The 16,472-nt window shown below is 35.8% G+C and overlaps 1 protein-coding gene across 4 annotated transcripts in view; it reads right to left on the bottom strand.

The window, feature by feature from the left end:
• MINDY2 (MINDY lysine 48 deubiquitinase 2) overlaps positions 1-16,472 on the bottom strand; it is a 73,836-nt gene that overhangs the window by 36,772 nt on the left and 20,592 nt on the right. For all 4 annotated transcript variants that reach the window (XM_077881289.1, XM_077881288.1, XM_077881287.1 and 1 more), the window contains exons 3-4: positions 7,243-7,307; positions 2,174-2,332 (exon numbers count right to left, since the gene is read on the bottom strand). In XM_077881289.1, coding sequence (XP_077737415.1) covers positions 2,174-2,332; positions 7,243-7,307 — 224 coding nt within the window. The remainder of the gene's footprint in view (positions 1-2,173; positions 2,333-7,242; positions 7,308-16,472) is intronic.

Below are 16,472 nucleotides of genomic sequence, written 5' to 3'. Positions count from 1 at the left end.
TTCAAACTTTTACCTTGTTTTTTCCTTTCACAGCAACAGAACCATTCTGTCACAAAGTAAGTAAATAAAAGAGATAAAATGCTGGACATAGTTACGCTTTTCAGTGATACTTCCAGAGACAGAATGCCAAGATACAGATGCTTTGTTTGTAGTAATCCGTGCTTTTCTTGCCCAGACTACCAGTTGCTTTTACCAATGGGCAGGGGTGAAGAAACTATTGCTATTGTGGTCTCTCTGTCCTTGTAGTAAACAGATGTGGACAGGTATGCATGCTTCGTGCCATCCATCAATATTTACTAAGAACCTATTATGTGCCAAGCACTATTCTAAACAATGAGATATAAGAGCCTAGCCCTCATAATACATTCTAGTGGGAGATGAGAGTCCACCAAGTAAAAGAATAAATAATTCCAGATAATTGTAAGTAGTAAAGAAAATCAAATAGGATCATGGAAGAGGTCATGACTGGGGAAAAGGAGGGTGACTAATTTCAATAAGTCAGAAAGGGTCTCTCTAACAAGGTGATAATTGATCTGAGATTTGAATAGTGAGGTACCAGAAACATGAAGATCTGGGAGAACAATGTGTTTAGGGTAGTAAGACAATGGTCCACAGCAGACAATCAGCTAGTAAAAAAACCTGAAATAGAAAGGAACTTGATATGTCTGAAGAACAGAATAGCAATTAGCATTACTAGAGAGTAGTTAAAAAAAAAAAAAAAGGAGAATTATATGAGGTGAAGTTGGACAGACAGGCAGAGTCTAGGTCATGCAGCTTATCATAAAAACTTTAATAAGGATTTTGTATCTTATTGGAATTACAGTGGAGGCTTTTAAGGAAAGGAGGAGGGCACAGGAATCAAGGGGAGGGTTATTTTACAAAGATCACTCTGAATATGAAGACAATTTAATGGGGAAAAGGATAATCTTTTACAAAGAGTACAACAAATACTACTAGGACAACTGGATATCCACGTGCAAAAGAATAAAATTGGATCCTTCGTCAAACTATATACAAAGATTAACTCAAAATTGATCACACTCCTAAATATTAGCACTAAAACTTGATAAAACTCTTAGAAGAAGATAAGGAGTAAGTCTGTGATTTTGGCCTAGGGAAAGCCCTCTTAGGACATCAAAAGCATAAGCAACAAGAGAAAAAAAAAAAGATAAATTGGACTTCATCAATTAAAAACTTTTGGCGGATGCCTGGGTGGCTCAGTGGTTGAGAGTCTGCCTTCGGCTCAGGGCATGATCCTAGGGTCCAGGGATCAAGTCCCACATTGGGCTCCCTGTGAGGAGCCTGCTTCTCCCTCTGCCTATGTCTCTGCCTCTCTCTCTGTGTCTCCAATGAATAAATAAATAAAATCTTTAAAAAAAATTAACAACAACCATCAGGAAAGTGAAAACACTATCACAGAATGTTAGAAAATAGTTACAAACCATATATCTAATAAGAGACTTATACCTAGAATATATACAGAGCTCTTTCAACTCAATAACAAAAAGACAAATAGCTCAATTAAAAATGATGAAAGTATCTGCAGACATTTCTCCTACAAAGGTATGCAAATGGCCAATAAGCACATGAAAAGATGTTCAACATTAGTCAAAAGAAATATAAACAAATCCACAATGAGATACAACTTTATACCTTTTAGTATGACTATATTCCAAGTAACATAATAAGTGTTGGTAAGAATTATTCAGTTTGTAGTTGACTTCTAACTCCTTGAAGTTACACTCAGAAGTCTTGGAAAGATTAAACAATCTGGAGGACACGGCCCTTAACCTAATAATTTGGCTAATTTCAGGTAAAAAGCACAAAAATATAACAATCAGAGGAGTGCCTGCATGGCTCAGTTGGCTAAATGATGAACTCTTCATTTCAGCTCAGGTCATGATCTCAGGGTCGTGAGATCGAGCCCTGTGTTGGGCTTCACACTGGGCATGGAGCCTGCTTAAGAGGCTCTCTCTCTTGTTCCCCCTCCTCTTCCTCTGTCATTCCTGCTCACTTTCTATCTCAAAAAAAAAAAAAAGGATATATATATATATATATACACATACACACACATATGAAACAATCAGAAAATATATATCTATCTAGATTAAATTTCCAAATGAATAAAATTTTACTACATTTGTGTTTATATAATTTAAAAATCTCTACTTACCTGTGGGTCCACTAACCACCCATGGTACAAAGGAATATCAAGAAGATCAAATACAATGCATTCTGGTGTATATTCAAACACTCGAACACCTGTGAATTTTACATTTACATCCAAGCCTGTCTGTAGTTTGTGCAGGATTGCCATAGCATCACTCATATTCTGAAAATAGAAAGGAGAAAGGTAAAGATGAGAAAAATCAAATGACAATGACAATGGCAAAGATATTTGAGTGCAGGCATATTTACTTGTAATTTTCCATTTTATCCAATTTATTTTTCCCTTCAACCAATTTTTATTATTAAGTGCCTACTATGTACCAGGCACTAATCTGAGTTCTAAAAAGATAACAGTAAATAAAACAAAGTTCCTGATCTCATGTAACTAATATTCTATTTTGAGAGACAAATATATATATGTCAAGTATTTATGAAAAATTGAATAGAATAGTGACATACAGACTGACAGGGATGAGAGATCTATTTTAGACCACAGAGACTAAATAAAGAAAAGTTTCTAGTCAAAGAGTATTGCCTCTCCCACATGTGGGCATATATCCAAAAGAATTGAAATTAACCACCTGAAAAGATACTTGCATACCATGTTCACTGTAGCATTATTTATAATAGTTAAGAGATGGAAACATTCCAATGTCCACTGATAGATAAATGGATAGAGACACTGGTATATACATACAATGAAATATTATTCAGCCTTAAAAAGAAAGGAAATCCTATTACATGCTACAATATGGATGAAACTTGGGGACATTAAGCTGAGTGAAATAAGGACCACAAAAGGACAAATACCATGTGATTCCACTTACATGAAATATCTAGAGTAGTCAAAATCCTAGAAACAGAAAGTAGAATGATGGTTGTCAAGGAATAGACAAAGGGAAAGCTGGGGAGTTGTTCAATGAGTTTAGAGTTTCACAGTTTTAACAAGATGAAAATGTCCTAGAAATTTGTTATCAATATGAATATAGTTACACTACCGAACTTTACACCTAAAAATGTTAAGGGATTAAATTTTATATTATTTTTTAATCACAATTCAAAAAGAAAAGGAAATGAGCTATCAAGCTTGAAAAGACATAGAGGAAATTTAAATGTACATTACTAAGTGAAAGAAGCCAACCTGAAATGGCTGCATAATGTATGAGTCCAAATGATACTGTGGGAAAGCAAAACAACGGGACAGTAGAAACATCAGTGGTCGTTAGGGGTTAGGAAGAGGGAGGAATGTGTAGGCAGAGCACAGAGGATTTCCAGGGCAATAAAACTGTGTATGGCACTATAATGGTGGATATTTGTCATTATATATTTTCAAAACCCATAGAATATTTAACAAAAGTGAACCTAATGTGAACTATGGACTCCGGGTGATAATTATGAGTCAGTATAGATTCATCAATTATAATAAATGTATCAATGAATGGATATTGATAGTAGGGGAATGTTGTGTATGTATGTGTGTGGGGGCAGGAGGTATATATATACATATACCATGTATACTCCATATACATGGCAACTCTGTTCTTTCCACTCAATTTTGCTGTAAACTTAAACTACTTTAAAAAGGTGGGGGAGCTCTTTAAAAATGACACTTAAATATCAACTAAAGCAAAATCTTGAGTCTTGGGAAGCTCTGGGAAAAAAAGCACTTCAGACAAAGCAGATACTAATACAAAAACTCTGCTGCAGAAATTATTTGATACCATGCTCATGGAACAGCAAGGAGTCCTACATGGCTAGAACAAAATTAATTAAAAGTATAAAGTGGTGGGAGGTGAAGTCAGAGAAAGACAGAAAAAGACAGATACAAAGACTTGTTGCTCAAATTAAGGGGGTCATTCTGTCCAAATCTGTTTTCTGTAAATATGGTCACATAAATCTGTAATGAATACTATTTTAAAACATGTTTTCCTAAACATTTTTAATACATTAAGGATGGTCATATGTATAGAAGATATATTTGATGAACCAAAAAATTCTAATATATAAAATTTGATATAATTTTACTACTGTTAATCAGACAATGTGCTACATATTGAAGATAGAAAATAGGAGGAGACTATAGCCTACTGGGGGCCTTATTGTAGAAAGGGTGAATATGAAGTAAATCCTTTTGTATTAAAACTAGGGACTCTCTGAAATTTGAAAAAGACAAACTTAGGTCATAACAACAAAATGTCTGTTTTACCAAATAACAAAATTCCATTTGAAGAGACTCTACAGACTGAAAATAGAAATTATTCAAATGTTTTAAATTTATCAATGAAGAATTTATAATAGGATAACATTGTTATATAGTCTGGCATTCATCAGTTTCACCTCTTCCTAATAACTATATTCTCCCAAAACAATGTATTTTTTTTCAATCTTCCCAAAAATTGAACCCTTGAAAATAATCAGCTTAAGTTTTTTTCCCTTCAGTGTTGTAACACTTATTTAAAGCCAAAGCAATGATGAATCTGAAAAAATAGTAATAGTAGGCTATTATAGGAGTAGTTTTACCACTACTGAGTTTTCTTCTGCAATTGTTAAATTCTTGGTTGCCAGTCATCCAATTTCCATTAGGGGAGGTATAATTTCTAATAACTCCTGGGCTCATGCTTACACTTTTATATATCTTCTATATTTCTTTATAAGTTATATAGTATTAAAATATTTAAAATGACATTTGATACTCTCCATAAAGATTAATAACATCAATAAAGAAATAAACATTTGTAAACAAAGAACTAAAGGATAATATTTTGCCATTTTGTTCAAATCCAAATTATGATAATTTATAATATAAAATATAAATCCTTGGGTTGGTTGCTTACATTGCAAGAAAGAATTACTATTAGTTCCTTTAAGCCAGTGGTTAAACTGTTTTTTATTTTTTTATTTTTATTACTTTTTTGGTTAAACTGTTTTTTAGAGGTTTTTCACAAGGTACTTCTGACATGGCGAAATATTTTAAATTTAAGTATAAAATCCATTGAGGTGCCTGGGTGGCACCATTGAGCATCTACCTTCAGCTCAGGTTGTGATCTCTGGGTTCTATAATCGAGGCCTGTGTCGAGCTTCCTGTTCAGTGGGGAATCTGCTTCTCCCTCTACCTCTCCCCACCATTCCTGCTCTCTCTCTCTCAATCTCTCAAATAAATAAAATCTTTAAAAATAAGTATAAAATCTATTTTAAAAATATATTTGTAGTCATTCAAAAACCTGTGATACATACATGCGCAAAAACAGGGTGCTTTCTTGTGTTGTCAGGGTATCCATCATTAAGCAAAACTGGAAAAATAAACTTTATTTATATTACTACTTCTGATAAAGAAGTTTTAACTAGGAAGATTTCAGCTCTACATTGGTCTTTCTCAAATTTAGGGTGAAATATTTCTGTTCACATAAAATTATACAAAAAAGAAAAAAACAGTGTTAAATCACACCTGTGGAACATTAAACACCAGCTTAAACTCAGCCTTATCCACTTGATAAATGCTATTCTCACACTAATAGTAATTTAATTATAATACCTTATAAATAGTTTAAAAGTGTATCTTAAATGCAGAGTATTTTTCATTCGGCATGTATTTCTCTTAAGAAATTTAAGTGGTTGTTTGAACTTGAAACAAAAGTTTGCTTCCAATCATTTTCTAAGAGTCTAGATCACCTTAATGGAAGTGTTTCCTGAGATTGCAGAAGGACTTGAAAAAACAAACAAAATAATGAAATCACTGGCAAACATTCATCAATCAAGATTTTCTCAAGACTGTGCAATAAAAGTAAAGTGAATTTTGAGGTTGATATTAAGCTGCAAAACAGTCTCACTAATTTCAATCAGAAATGATATAAATTTGGGCAGCCGGGTGGCTCCACGGTTAGCGCTGCCTTCAGCCCAGGGCATGATCCTGGAGACCCGGGATGGAGTCCCGTCGGGCTCCGTGCAGGGAGCCTGCTTCTCCCTCTGCCTGTGTCTCTGCCTACCTCTCTCTCTCTCCTCTCTGTGTATTCTAATGAGTAAATAAATAAAATCTTTAAAAAAAGAAATGATATAAATTTGATATATAAATAATATAAACTGAATCATCACTTTATACTTAAAATATCATTTACTACTTTTATATATTGGAGCTTAGCATGAGATTTCATTTGAAAATAGGTTTCTAAAGTGAAAATATCTGCAAATTATTGCTGTAAGCTACAAATTCCAATAGAATTTAAATGACTTAGTGTACCAATTTGGCTTAAGCTACAGATTTCCCACCTTACAGAGTGAAGCAATGCAATATGTTGGCTTTCCAATTCTATTAAGACTAAATATGAAGATTATCTGATCATTCAAATTCAAGAAATTTTGCAATGTTGAAATGAGTTTTGCTTCCTTTTTGCCTATTTAACACCGGTAAAAAGTATGTAAAAAAGGTTCCTTTGAAAGTAAATATAAAGGTTCCCCATGATGTTTATTTCTTCCCTGGCTCATACTTTTTTCCACTGTAAGAACCTGATTCTTCTTGCCCTCTACTGTCAAACAGAGCAAGAATACTGAAGAAAATGAAGTTCTCCTTGTTTTCTTCCAGCTCCAATAGTTTTGAGCTTCTCTTATTTTACAGAATAGCATCTCTAAAAAAACATGCAAGAAATGTGGACACACTGAACCCATAAAATAGCAGATTTTGTCCTAATGACACACAACAAATATAATTTACTCAACTTCCTCTCAAATATAATTTAATTATAAAATATAAATAAAACAAGGAATGATTAATCAATGACAAATTTACTTGAAAGCCAATTTTTCAAGAAAAACACTAGGTTATCATTCCACATAGATCTGTAGGATAATATTTATGTTTCACTCCATTTAGCATATATGTTCATATAAAACAGAGATTGGAAAAGTATGGCCTATGGGCCAAAACCAGCTGAAGCTAAGAATGGTTTTTACATTTTTAAAGGGTTGTAAAAAAAAAGAAAAGAAAACTAATCTGCCTACAAAGTCACTGACAGAGACCAATGAAAACATCCATAAGTTAAAAATTATACATTTTAATATAACAAAAATTGTGTCTGTTACCTGCTCGTAGTTTAAACGTTGAATTTCCGAAATTTCTTTTGGCTTTGCATCAAGCATGTAATCTCCTGTAAAAAGAAATTGTGAACTTGCCTTTTTAAAATATTACTTAAAAAAATAAATAAAATATCACTTCTTCATTACAAAGGTAATAGATTCTAATTATAAATTATAGAAATAAATGACACAAAATTGACCCCCAGTTCTGCTCAGAGAAGAATTGGTGTTAACTAATGGCTATTGTCTCATATTTTTTTTTCAATGTACATACTATAATGCTTTGAACTTTATCTTCCACTGTACAATATATTTGAGCATTTTTCCATGTCACTACAAAAAAGCTCTAAAAGGTTATACCTCAAACCAAAAAATAAATAAATAAATAAATAAAATAAAAGGTTGTACCAAGTCTCATTGCTATCAACAATATAAACTACTACCTCATTACTTTTTCAAGAACAGGTGTTACCAGTGTTTTAAATGTTTGCCATTCTAAAAAGTAACATAAAATATTTTTTGCACTTGAAAAATTGGTATATATGTATTTATATGTATTTTATATTTGTATTTTTATTTGTTATCATCCTTTTCCTCCCTGGTATTACTTTTTTTTTTTTTTTTTAAGATTTTAAGAGAGAGAAAGAGAGAGAGAGAGAATATAAGCAGGTGGAGTGACAGGTTAAGGAAGAGGGAGAAGCAGGATCCCTACTGAGCAGAGAGCTCAATGTGGGGCTTGATCCCAGGACCTTTGGATCATGACCTGAACTGAAGGTAGATGCTTAACCCGGTTAGCCACCCAGGTGCTTCCTGTTATCAACATTTTATTTTATTTTATTTTTTTTAATTTTTATTTATTTATGATAGTCACACACACAGAGAGAGAGAGGCAGAGACATAGGCAGAGGGAGAAGCAGGCTCCATGCACCGGGAGCCCAATGTGGGACTCGATCCTGGGTCTCCAGGATCACACCCCAGGCCAAAGGCAGGCGCTAAACCGCTGCGCCACCCAGGGATCCCTCAACATTTTAATATATGTATGACTTAGTAATACATATGTGGCACCTTTTTAATCTATGTAACATTTTAACACATGCAATAACTTTTTTACTTATGTTTTGTTTTACTTTTTTTAATTTTATTTTTAGAAAGATTATACTGATGGGACACCTGGGTGGCTCAGTGGTTGAGCATCTATCTGCCTTTGGCTCAGGTTGTGATCCCAAGATCCTGGAATCAAGTTCCACATCAGGCTCCCCACAGTGAGCCTGCATTTCCCTCTGTCTATGTCTGCCTCTCTCTGTGTGTCTTTCATGAATAAATAAACAAAATCTTTAAAAAGAAAGATTATATTGATTATTTTAGAAAGAGGGAGAGAGTGCATGCAAGCAGAGGAAGGAGCACAGAGGGTGGGTGGGGGAAAGAATCTCAAACAGACTCTGTGCTGAGCATGGAACTCAATGTGGGACTTGATCTCACAACCTATGAGATCATGAACTGAGCTGAAAAACAAGAGTGGTATGTTTAACTGACTGAGCCACCCAGGTGCTTCTATGTTTTACCTTTTTATTTATATACTAACTATATATACTTTTTTTTTTTTAAGATTTATTTATTTTAGAAAGAGAGAGACAGCGAGTGGGAGGAGTGGCAGAGGGGGAGAATCTTCAAGTAGACTCCCTGCTGAGCAGGGAAGCTGAGGTGGGGGGGGGGGGCCTCAGTCTCACAATACATGAGATCAATACTTGAGCAGAAACCAAGAGTCGGACACTTAACAGACTGAGCCACACAGGTGCTCCTATACTTTTCTTTTAATTGCCTGCCTATACAATCTTTTTCTTATTGAACTATAAATGCTTTTTAATTTTTTATAAAATAATTTTTTTTTAAGATTTTATTTTTAGGGCAGCCCTAGTGGCTTAGTGGTTTAGCGCCGTCTTCAGGCCAGGGTGTGATCCTGGAGACCTGGGATCGAGGCCCACGTCAGGCTCCCAGCATGGAGCCTGCTTCTCCCTCTGCCTGTCTTTATCTCTCTTTCTCCCTGTCTCTAATAAATAAATAAAAAATCTTAAAAAAAAAAAGATTTTATTTTTAAGTAATCTCTACACCTAACATGGGGTTCAAATTTACAAGCCGGAGACCAAGAGTCACATGCTCCACCAACTGAGCCAGCCAGATACCCCTCTCTTTTTTAAAAGATTTTTAAAATAACTTTTTCTTTAATGGAAGTATAGTTGATACATGTTATATTAGTTTCAGGTGTACAACATAGTGACTTAACAACTTTATATGGGGCAGCCTGGGTGGCTCAGCGGTTTAGTGCTGCCTTCCGCCCAGGGTGTGATCCTGGAGGCCCGGGATCGAGTCCCACATGAGGCTCCTTGCATGGAGCCTGCTTCTCCCTCTGCCTGTGTTTCTGCCTCTCTCTCATAAATAAAATCTTAAAAAAAAAAAAAAAAAACAAAAAAAACAAACTCTCTATGTTACGTGGTGCTCACAAGTGTAGCTACTACCTGCAATATCATTGACCATATTTCCTATTCTGTACATTTCATCCCAATGACTTATTCATTCCATAGCTGGAAGCCTGTATCTTCCACTCCCCTTCACCCATTCTGCCCATCTCCTCTTGCTCCTCCCCTCTGGCAACCATCAGTTTGTTCTCTATATTTACAGGTCTGATTCTATAAAAACTCTTTTACAACTAGAAAATTAGAACACTCCTTGTTATACTGTGTGGTAAATATTTTTCCCTATATTGTATTCTGACTTTATGGTGATGCTTTTCATCTATTTTTACCATACAGAAATATTTAATTTTAATAAAGTCAAATTCTTCTATTATGGCTTCTGACTGGATGTCATATGTAGAAAGATCTTTTCCTCTTAAGCATATACAAACACTCATGTGTGCTTTCTTCATGTAATTTTATGTTTACTTTTTTAAATGTTTAAATCTTTAATTTATCTGGAATTTATTTTGATATAAACAGTAATATATGGAATCAACTTCTCACCTAGCCTCCCAAATCACTAGGTTGCTAAAACTGTGTGTGTTTGTGTGTATGTTTTAAGATTGTTTTTTTTTTTTTTAAGATTTTATTTATTTATTCATGATAGTCACAGAGAGAGAGAGAGAGAGAGAGAGAGAGAGAGGCAGAGACACAGGCAGAGGGAGAAGCGGGCTCCATGCACCGGGAGCCCGACGTGGGATTCGATCCCGGGTCTCCAGGATCGCGCCCTGGGCCAAAGGCAGGCGCCAAACCGCTGCGCCACCCAGGGATCCCTAAGATTGTATTTTTAAATAATCTCTACACCCAAAGTGGGGCTTGAACTCACAACCTAGAGATCAAGTGTCCCATGCTCTATGGACTGAGCCAGCCAGGCACCCCAAAATTGTTTTTAATATAACTTTTATTTTTCTAATTCAGAATAAACCTCTAAAGACTGCATCAAGTATTCTCTTAAGCTTTTCAACAAGAGATTTCTGATAGCATCAAGAACCTCTGATAACAGAAGATTCCTATGGGATGCCAGGTTTGAGCATCTGCCTTTGGCTCAGGTTGTGATCCTGGGGTCCTGGGATCGAGTCCCGCATCAGGCTCCCTGTAGGAAGCCTGCTTCTCCTTCTGCCTCTCTCTGTGTCTCTCATGAATAAATAAGTAAAATCTTTAAAAAATATATTCCTATGAACATCAACATATTATTATTTGTGCTTTTTGTGTATGTGTGCTTTTAATTAGAACTTTAAGATAGCAAAATCTAACTAGTAATGATTTTATTCCATATAGGCACAAGAACTCCCAAAGCACCAAATTAGCTAATTCACAAAAATGCATAAGCAAGTCTACATAACATTTTTGAGTCTTTTCTATACATGGCACATTGTATATTTGTATGTTGAGGTTTCTATACAGCATTTAACTGAAAATTATGCCTTAATAAATTCTATACATCATTTACTCAAATAACTGAGCACTGTACTTGTATCTCATAGTTAGGTTCTGTATTTATTCTGATAAAAGACTGTATTTGTTTTTCTGACAAAAACTTTAGTGGAGTCAAGATGCAGAACATTCGATAATTCAATATTAATAAACCATGAACATGCTATAATAAATAAAAACTTAGATGCCAAGAGTAGAATAATTATTATAAAAGACTCAAATGTGCAACTCCTGAGGCCAGGAAAGTCTTCTGCACAAGAGAATAGCTTGGCTAAGGTCAGCAGCTTCTTAGTTGGATCTTAATAGCGGCACCTGGGTAGCTCAGTCGGTTGAGCATCCAACTCTTGATCTCAGCTCAGGTCTTGAACTCAGGGTCCTGAGTTTGAGCCCCACATGGGGCTCCATGCTGGGCATGAAGCCTACTTTTAGATGGACCTCAATAATTCCCATCTTCTGGTATTCATGTCTTTGTATAATCCCCTTCCCTTGAGTATGGATTGGATTTACTGATTCACTTCTAGTGAATAAAAAAATGACAGAAATAATGAAATGTCACTTCTGAAATTAGAATACAGAACACTGTAGCCTTTGTCATGATGCTTTCCCAGTTGCTCACCCTGTGGAAAGCCAGGTGCCATGTTCTGAACTGTCTTATGGAGAGGCATGGAACCGAAGGAGCCCTCTGGCTACAGTTAGTGAGAAACTGAGGACCTGAGTCGAACAACTCGTGAGGAACTCAATCCTGCCAACAACCATGTGAGTAACCTTGAAAGCAGATCCTTCTGAGTTGGGCCTAGGGATGAGACTGCAGCCCCTGCTGATACCCTGACTGCAACCTCATGAGAAACTCTAAGCCAGTCACTCAGCTAAGCCAAGCCCAGATTCCTGATCCATAGATACTGACAGATAATAAATGTTCATTGTTAACCAGTGAATTTTGGGGTGATGTGTTGTGCAGCAATAGATACCTCTATTTTTAGGAAAGTTTGTAATAAAAGAATCATATATTTTTAAAGGCTGAGTTTGAGTTTCTAAGAGAGATTTAATTATCTAAATAAATCATCTCTTAAGAGTGCTGTTTATATCTGAAACTGGTCAACAATAAATACTATTTCAGGGGCTCAGTTGGTTAAGTGGCTGACTCTTGATTTTGGCTCAGGTTGTGATTTTAAGGTTGTGAGATTGAGCCCCACATTGGGCTCTGTGCTGGGCATGGTGCATGCTTAAGATCCTCTCTTCCTCTCTCCCTCTGCCCCTTCCCTACCTCTTTCTCTCTCCCACGCAAAAACCAAAAACAATATTATATTCAAAAAAGTATTTGAGAGTCTATTATGAGTATTTAATAATGAGCTAAAATAAATATTAGGAAATAAATGTTTCTCTTAAAAAACTATTCAGTTGGGAAAAGAACATACAAGAAACAGAGAATTAGATGATGTAAAGTACAATATAGTGCAACATGTAATAAATGCCTGAAGTACCAATCGATTTTGAAAAGAGATATATATTTTTAAAGGTTTTATTTATTTATTCATGAGACAGAGAGAGAGGCACAGAGACACAGGCAGAGGGAGAAGCAGGCCCATGCAGGGAGCCCAACACAGGACTCGATCCCGGGTCTCCAGGATCAGGCCCCGGGTTGAAGGCAGCGCTAAACCACTGAGCCACCGGGGCTGCCCTTGAAAAGAGATATTGATAAAGCCTATGGCACCTAGAAATATCCTTATCAGGGGCTCATATCTAAACTGGATTCAGAAAAAGGGGCAGACTTTTAGCAAGGCAGTGAGGGAAAAAGCATTCTTTGGGGAAAGTGACAGAAAAGCACATATTAAAAACATCACACCATGAGAGTGCCTGGCTGGCTCAGTCAGTAGGGCATGCAACTTGATCTCATGGTTGTGAGTTCCAGCCCCACTTTGGGTATAGAGGTTACCTAAAAATAAAATCTTTAAAAAAAGAAAGAAACATTATGCCATAGGGACAGCTCATAAGAAGGCTTATTTATACATAGGTTTATACACAAGATTTATGCTACAGAGGTGCCTGGGTGGCTCAGTGGGTTAAGCAGCAGACTGGATTTTGGCTTGGGGCATGATCCCAGGGTCCTAGAATAAAACTCCTGCCTCGGGCTCACACTCAGTGGTGAGTCTGCTTGAGGATTCTCTCTCTTCCTCTCCCTGTGCCACTCCCCCATACTTGCGAGTGAGTGTGCGCACATCCTCTCTCTCTAAAATAAACCAGACTTTAAAAAAAAGATAGAGAAGGCAGAGATGATGCCATTTATTTTTAAAAAGGCTAATTTGTAGAATGGTGGGAAATATGGTTGGTAAAGTAAAATGGATCAGATAGAAAATTATAAATAGTGTGTTGATAAGTTTGGCTGTTTATGAAATATCATAAGGGATCTTTACTTTTTAAGTAGACAAGTATGAAATTGATGCTTTAAGAAGATAACACAGGCACAGAGAGGAAACAATAGAGTTTGAATAAATCATATTGTGAAGTATACAGAGAGAGGAAAGAATTTCAAAAAAGAATGCATAAGACTGGAATGAGACATTCCAGACCAACAGAAATCAAGAAACAAAAACCTGTAGCTACATTAGGCCAAAACTGGAAGAAAAGGTTTGGCAGTAGTTAGTTTATCCCAAGTGAGCATTAGGAAAAGAGAAGCTGGGTAAACTCTGGGCAAAATTAAAATGCTTCAACAGTGATCTCCCTATATAGTATGTAAATGTAAAGATAAAATAAATTATCTTTTTAAAAGTCAGACAATACCACCATCCAAACATCTATTTTCCTTAGTCATCATCATACAAACTATTTTCGATAATTAAAGTGATAGTATATATTCCTGCTTGTGTTGTGCTTTATAGTATCTTCTTACCCATGTTTTGCCTTCCACCTGTACTTCTTCCCATCTTATTTTATTAAATCTTCCAGCACTTCCTACATATCCTATCCTTTCTTAATGCCAAAGCCCTCCAACAGACCATATCCATGTTTGGCCCTGCTCTAATACTCTAGTAACAGAAATATTCAAGTTAAAATTTACTCCTCCTCTAATCTTTACCAATCAAAATTCCCATCCCCTTATGGTCTGTAAGCTAGATGCTACGAAGGCAATTAATAGTTTTTCTTACAAACTACTAGCATTTGCTTATTAATTCAAAAGCATCTCTGGTTCCTTCAGAGAGCTGAAGTAATCTCACAAGGAGAAAATCCAAATAGCTTAGAAAATTAAACAATTTGTTCTGGCAGGGTTGGCTCTGAATAAAGTTTACTTCTGGCAAGGCAGTCTTTAGAATCTCTTTTCTTTCCTCATTCTTGCTTACTTCTCCCCCACCTCCCATTTTTACTTTCAGACTGCTCCTAGTAGTTGGGTCCCTCTAACCCAGGACTTCTAAACCTTGTCAGCTATCCCAGCTCTATATTATACGAAGACATACTAATTATTTTCTCTCCAAGAAAAATACCATGTTAACATTTTCATAGTAGAATACACTTATGCAGCCACAGCCACATTCACTGCATTGTTGACACCTCCAAATAGCTTGCCCACAGTATGTGCTCAGTCAATATTTGCTAGATGAGAGAAATAAAAGAAAGAAAAAGACAAGTAGTGGGAATTTCAAATACTATAACAAAAACACTTTTGAGTGGTAAAGGAGGTGGAGGGACATACTTTGGAGTATATAAGCCTTTCAGGGAGAAGGTTAGGTAAATGGCATCAATCTACAGTATAGACAGCAGGGCCAGAATGAAGTTAGAAGTTATAGAGGAGTAGCAGTGTAGTTTGAGTTAACACTGTCCAAGAGAAATACAATGCAAGCCACAAATATAAGCCCATACTTTAAATTTTCTAGTGGCCACATTGAAAAAAGTAAAAATAGGTGAAATTAACTTAAATAATTTACTTAGCCCAGTATATTAAAAATATTACCATTTCAATAGTATAAAACTCAATAATACTTTACATTCTTTTTTTTGCATTAAGTCTTTGAAATTCAGTGTATATTTTATATTTATAGAACATCTTAATTAACACTGGCAAAATTTTAAGTGCTCAATAGCCACATGTGGCTAGTGGTTACTGTACTGGGCAATGCTGCTTTAGGTGATTATGGTCATGATCTGAGAATAAAGAAAGTAAGGCAGACAGTAATTAGATATGGAAGAGATAGATAGGAAACCGGGCTCAGAAATATACGTTCTTATCTCTTAAACTATATATATTAAACATTCAAATATCTGCTGATATTTGACTACATTTGAGCTACTATTACAATTTCCTAATTGGTCTCAATCAGGCCATCTTAAAAACTACAGTGAACATGTTTTTACCCCAGTTAAGAAACTAAGATAGATCAAATGGCTTAGTATAGTAAACCCAAACTCCTCACCCTGTCTCCCAAGACTCCTCAGTTTAGCTGTAATACACCTAATCCAATCTCTATTCCAATAACTATACAATATGCAGACTTGCCAACTACAGTCAAATTGTACTCATTCACCATTCCTCCAAATATGCCTTATATATTATCACCTCTAGCTTGAGCTTTAAATAGTTTCCATCTAGCCCTGTAACATTCTTTTTCTTCTTTACAAGAGTTTAGATTCTAACTATATTTAAAACCCAATACAAGTCATATGTTCTCTATTAAACCTTTTCCTACTTCCAACTCACCTCTCATACCCATTGCTGCCAAATTTCTCAAAAGTTATCTGCACTTGAGGTCTCCACTTACTCACCTCTTAGACGCTCTTCCACTCACCACTCTATTTTCATCCCATCACTGTACTGACACTGTTTCTGTAAAGATCATAATAGCCTGCATGTTGCCAAGTCACATGGACAGTACTCTTCATTATTCTATACCCTCTCTTCTTCTAACATTCCTTCTCTTGGCTTCACTGTGCCACCCTCTCCTGGCTGTTCGCCTATCTTACTGGCTAGTTCTTCTCTTTCTTCTCTCTCCTCTCCTCTATCCCATGCATTTCAGCAGGGGCCTGTTGCCCCAGAAGGACAGAAACTGATTCCCTGGGGGAGACGCCAAAAATATTTTAGCCAATATAATGGTTTGTGATCTCCAAAGGGCACAATACACGAAGAAACATATAGTATGCCTGTGATATTAAAATTTCTTGGAGTGGCTGATTAGGACAGAAATATCTACGTAGGCTCCTTTAAGGGGCAGTAATTAAAAAAAGACTAAGAAACACTGCTCTACCCCATCTCTCTACTCTGGGAAGTTTTATGGTATAACCTTGACCTCTTCTATTCTCTCT

This window comes from Canis aureus, chromosome 32, assembly GCF_053574225.1.
Source record: "Canis aureus isolate CA01 chromosome 32, VMU_Caureus_v.1.0, whole genome shotgun sequence".
Taxonomy (NCBI): Eukaryota; Metazoa; Chordata; class Mammalia; order Carnivora; family Canidae; genus Canis; species Canis aureus.
The sequence above is the reverse complement of the archived record's forward strand: the minus strand, read 5'-3'. Positions and strand labels throughout refer to the sequence as shown.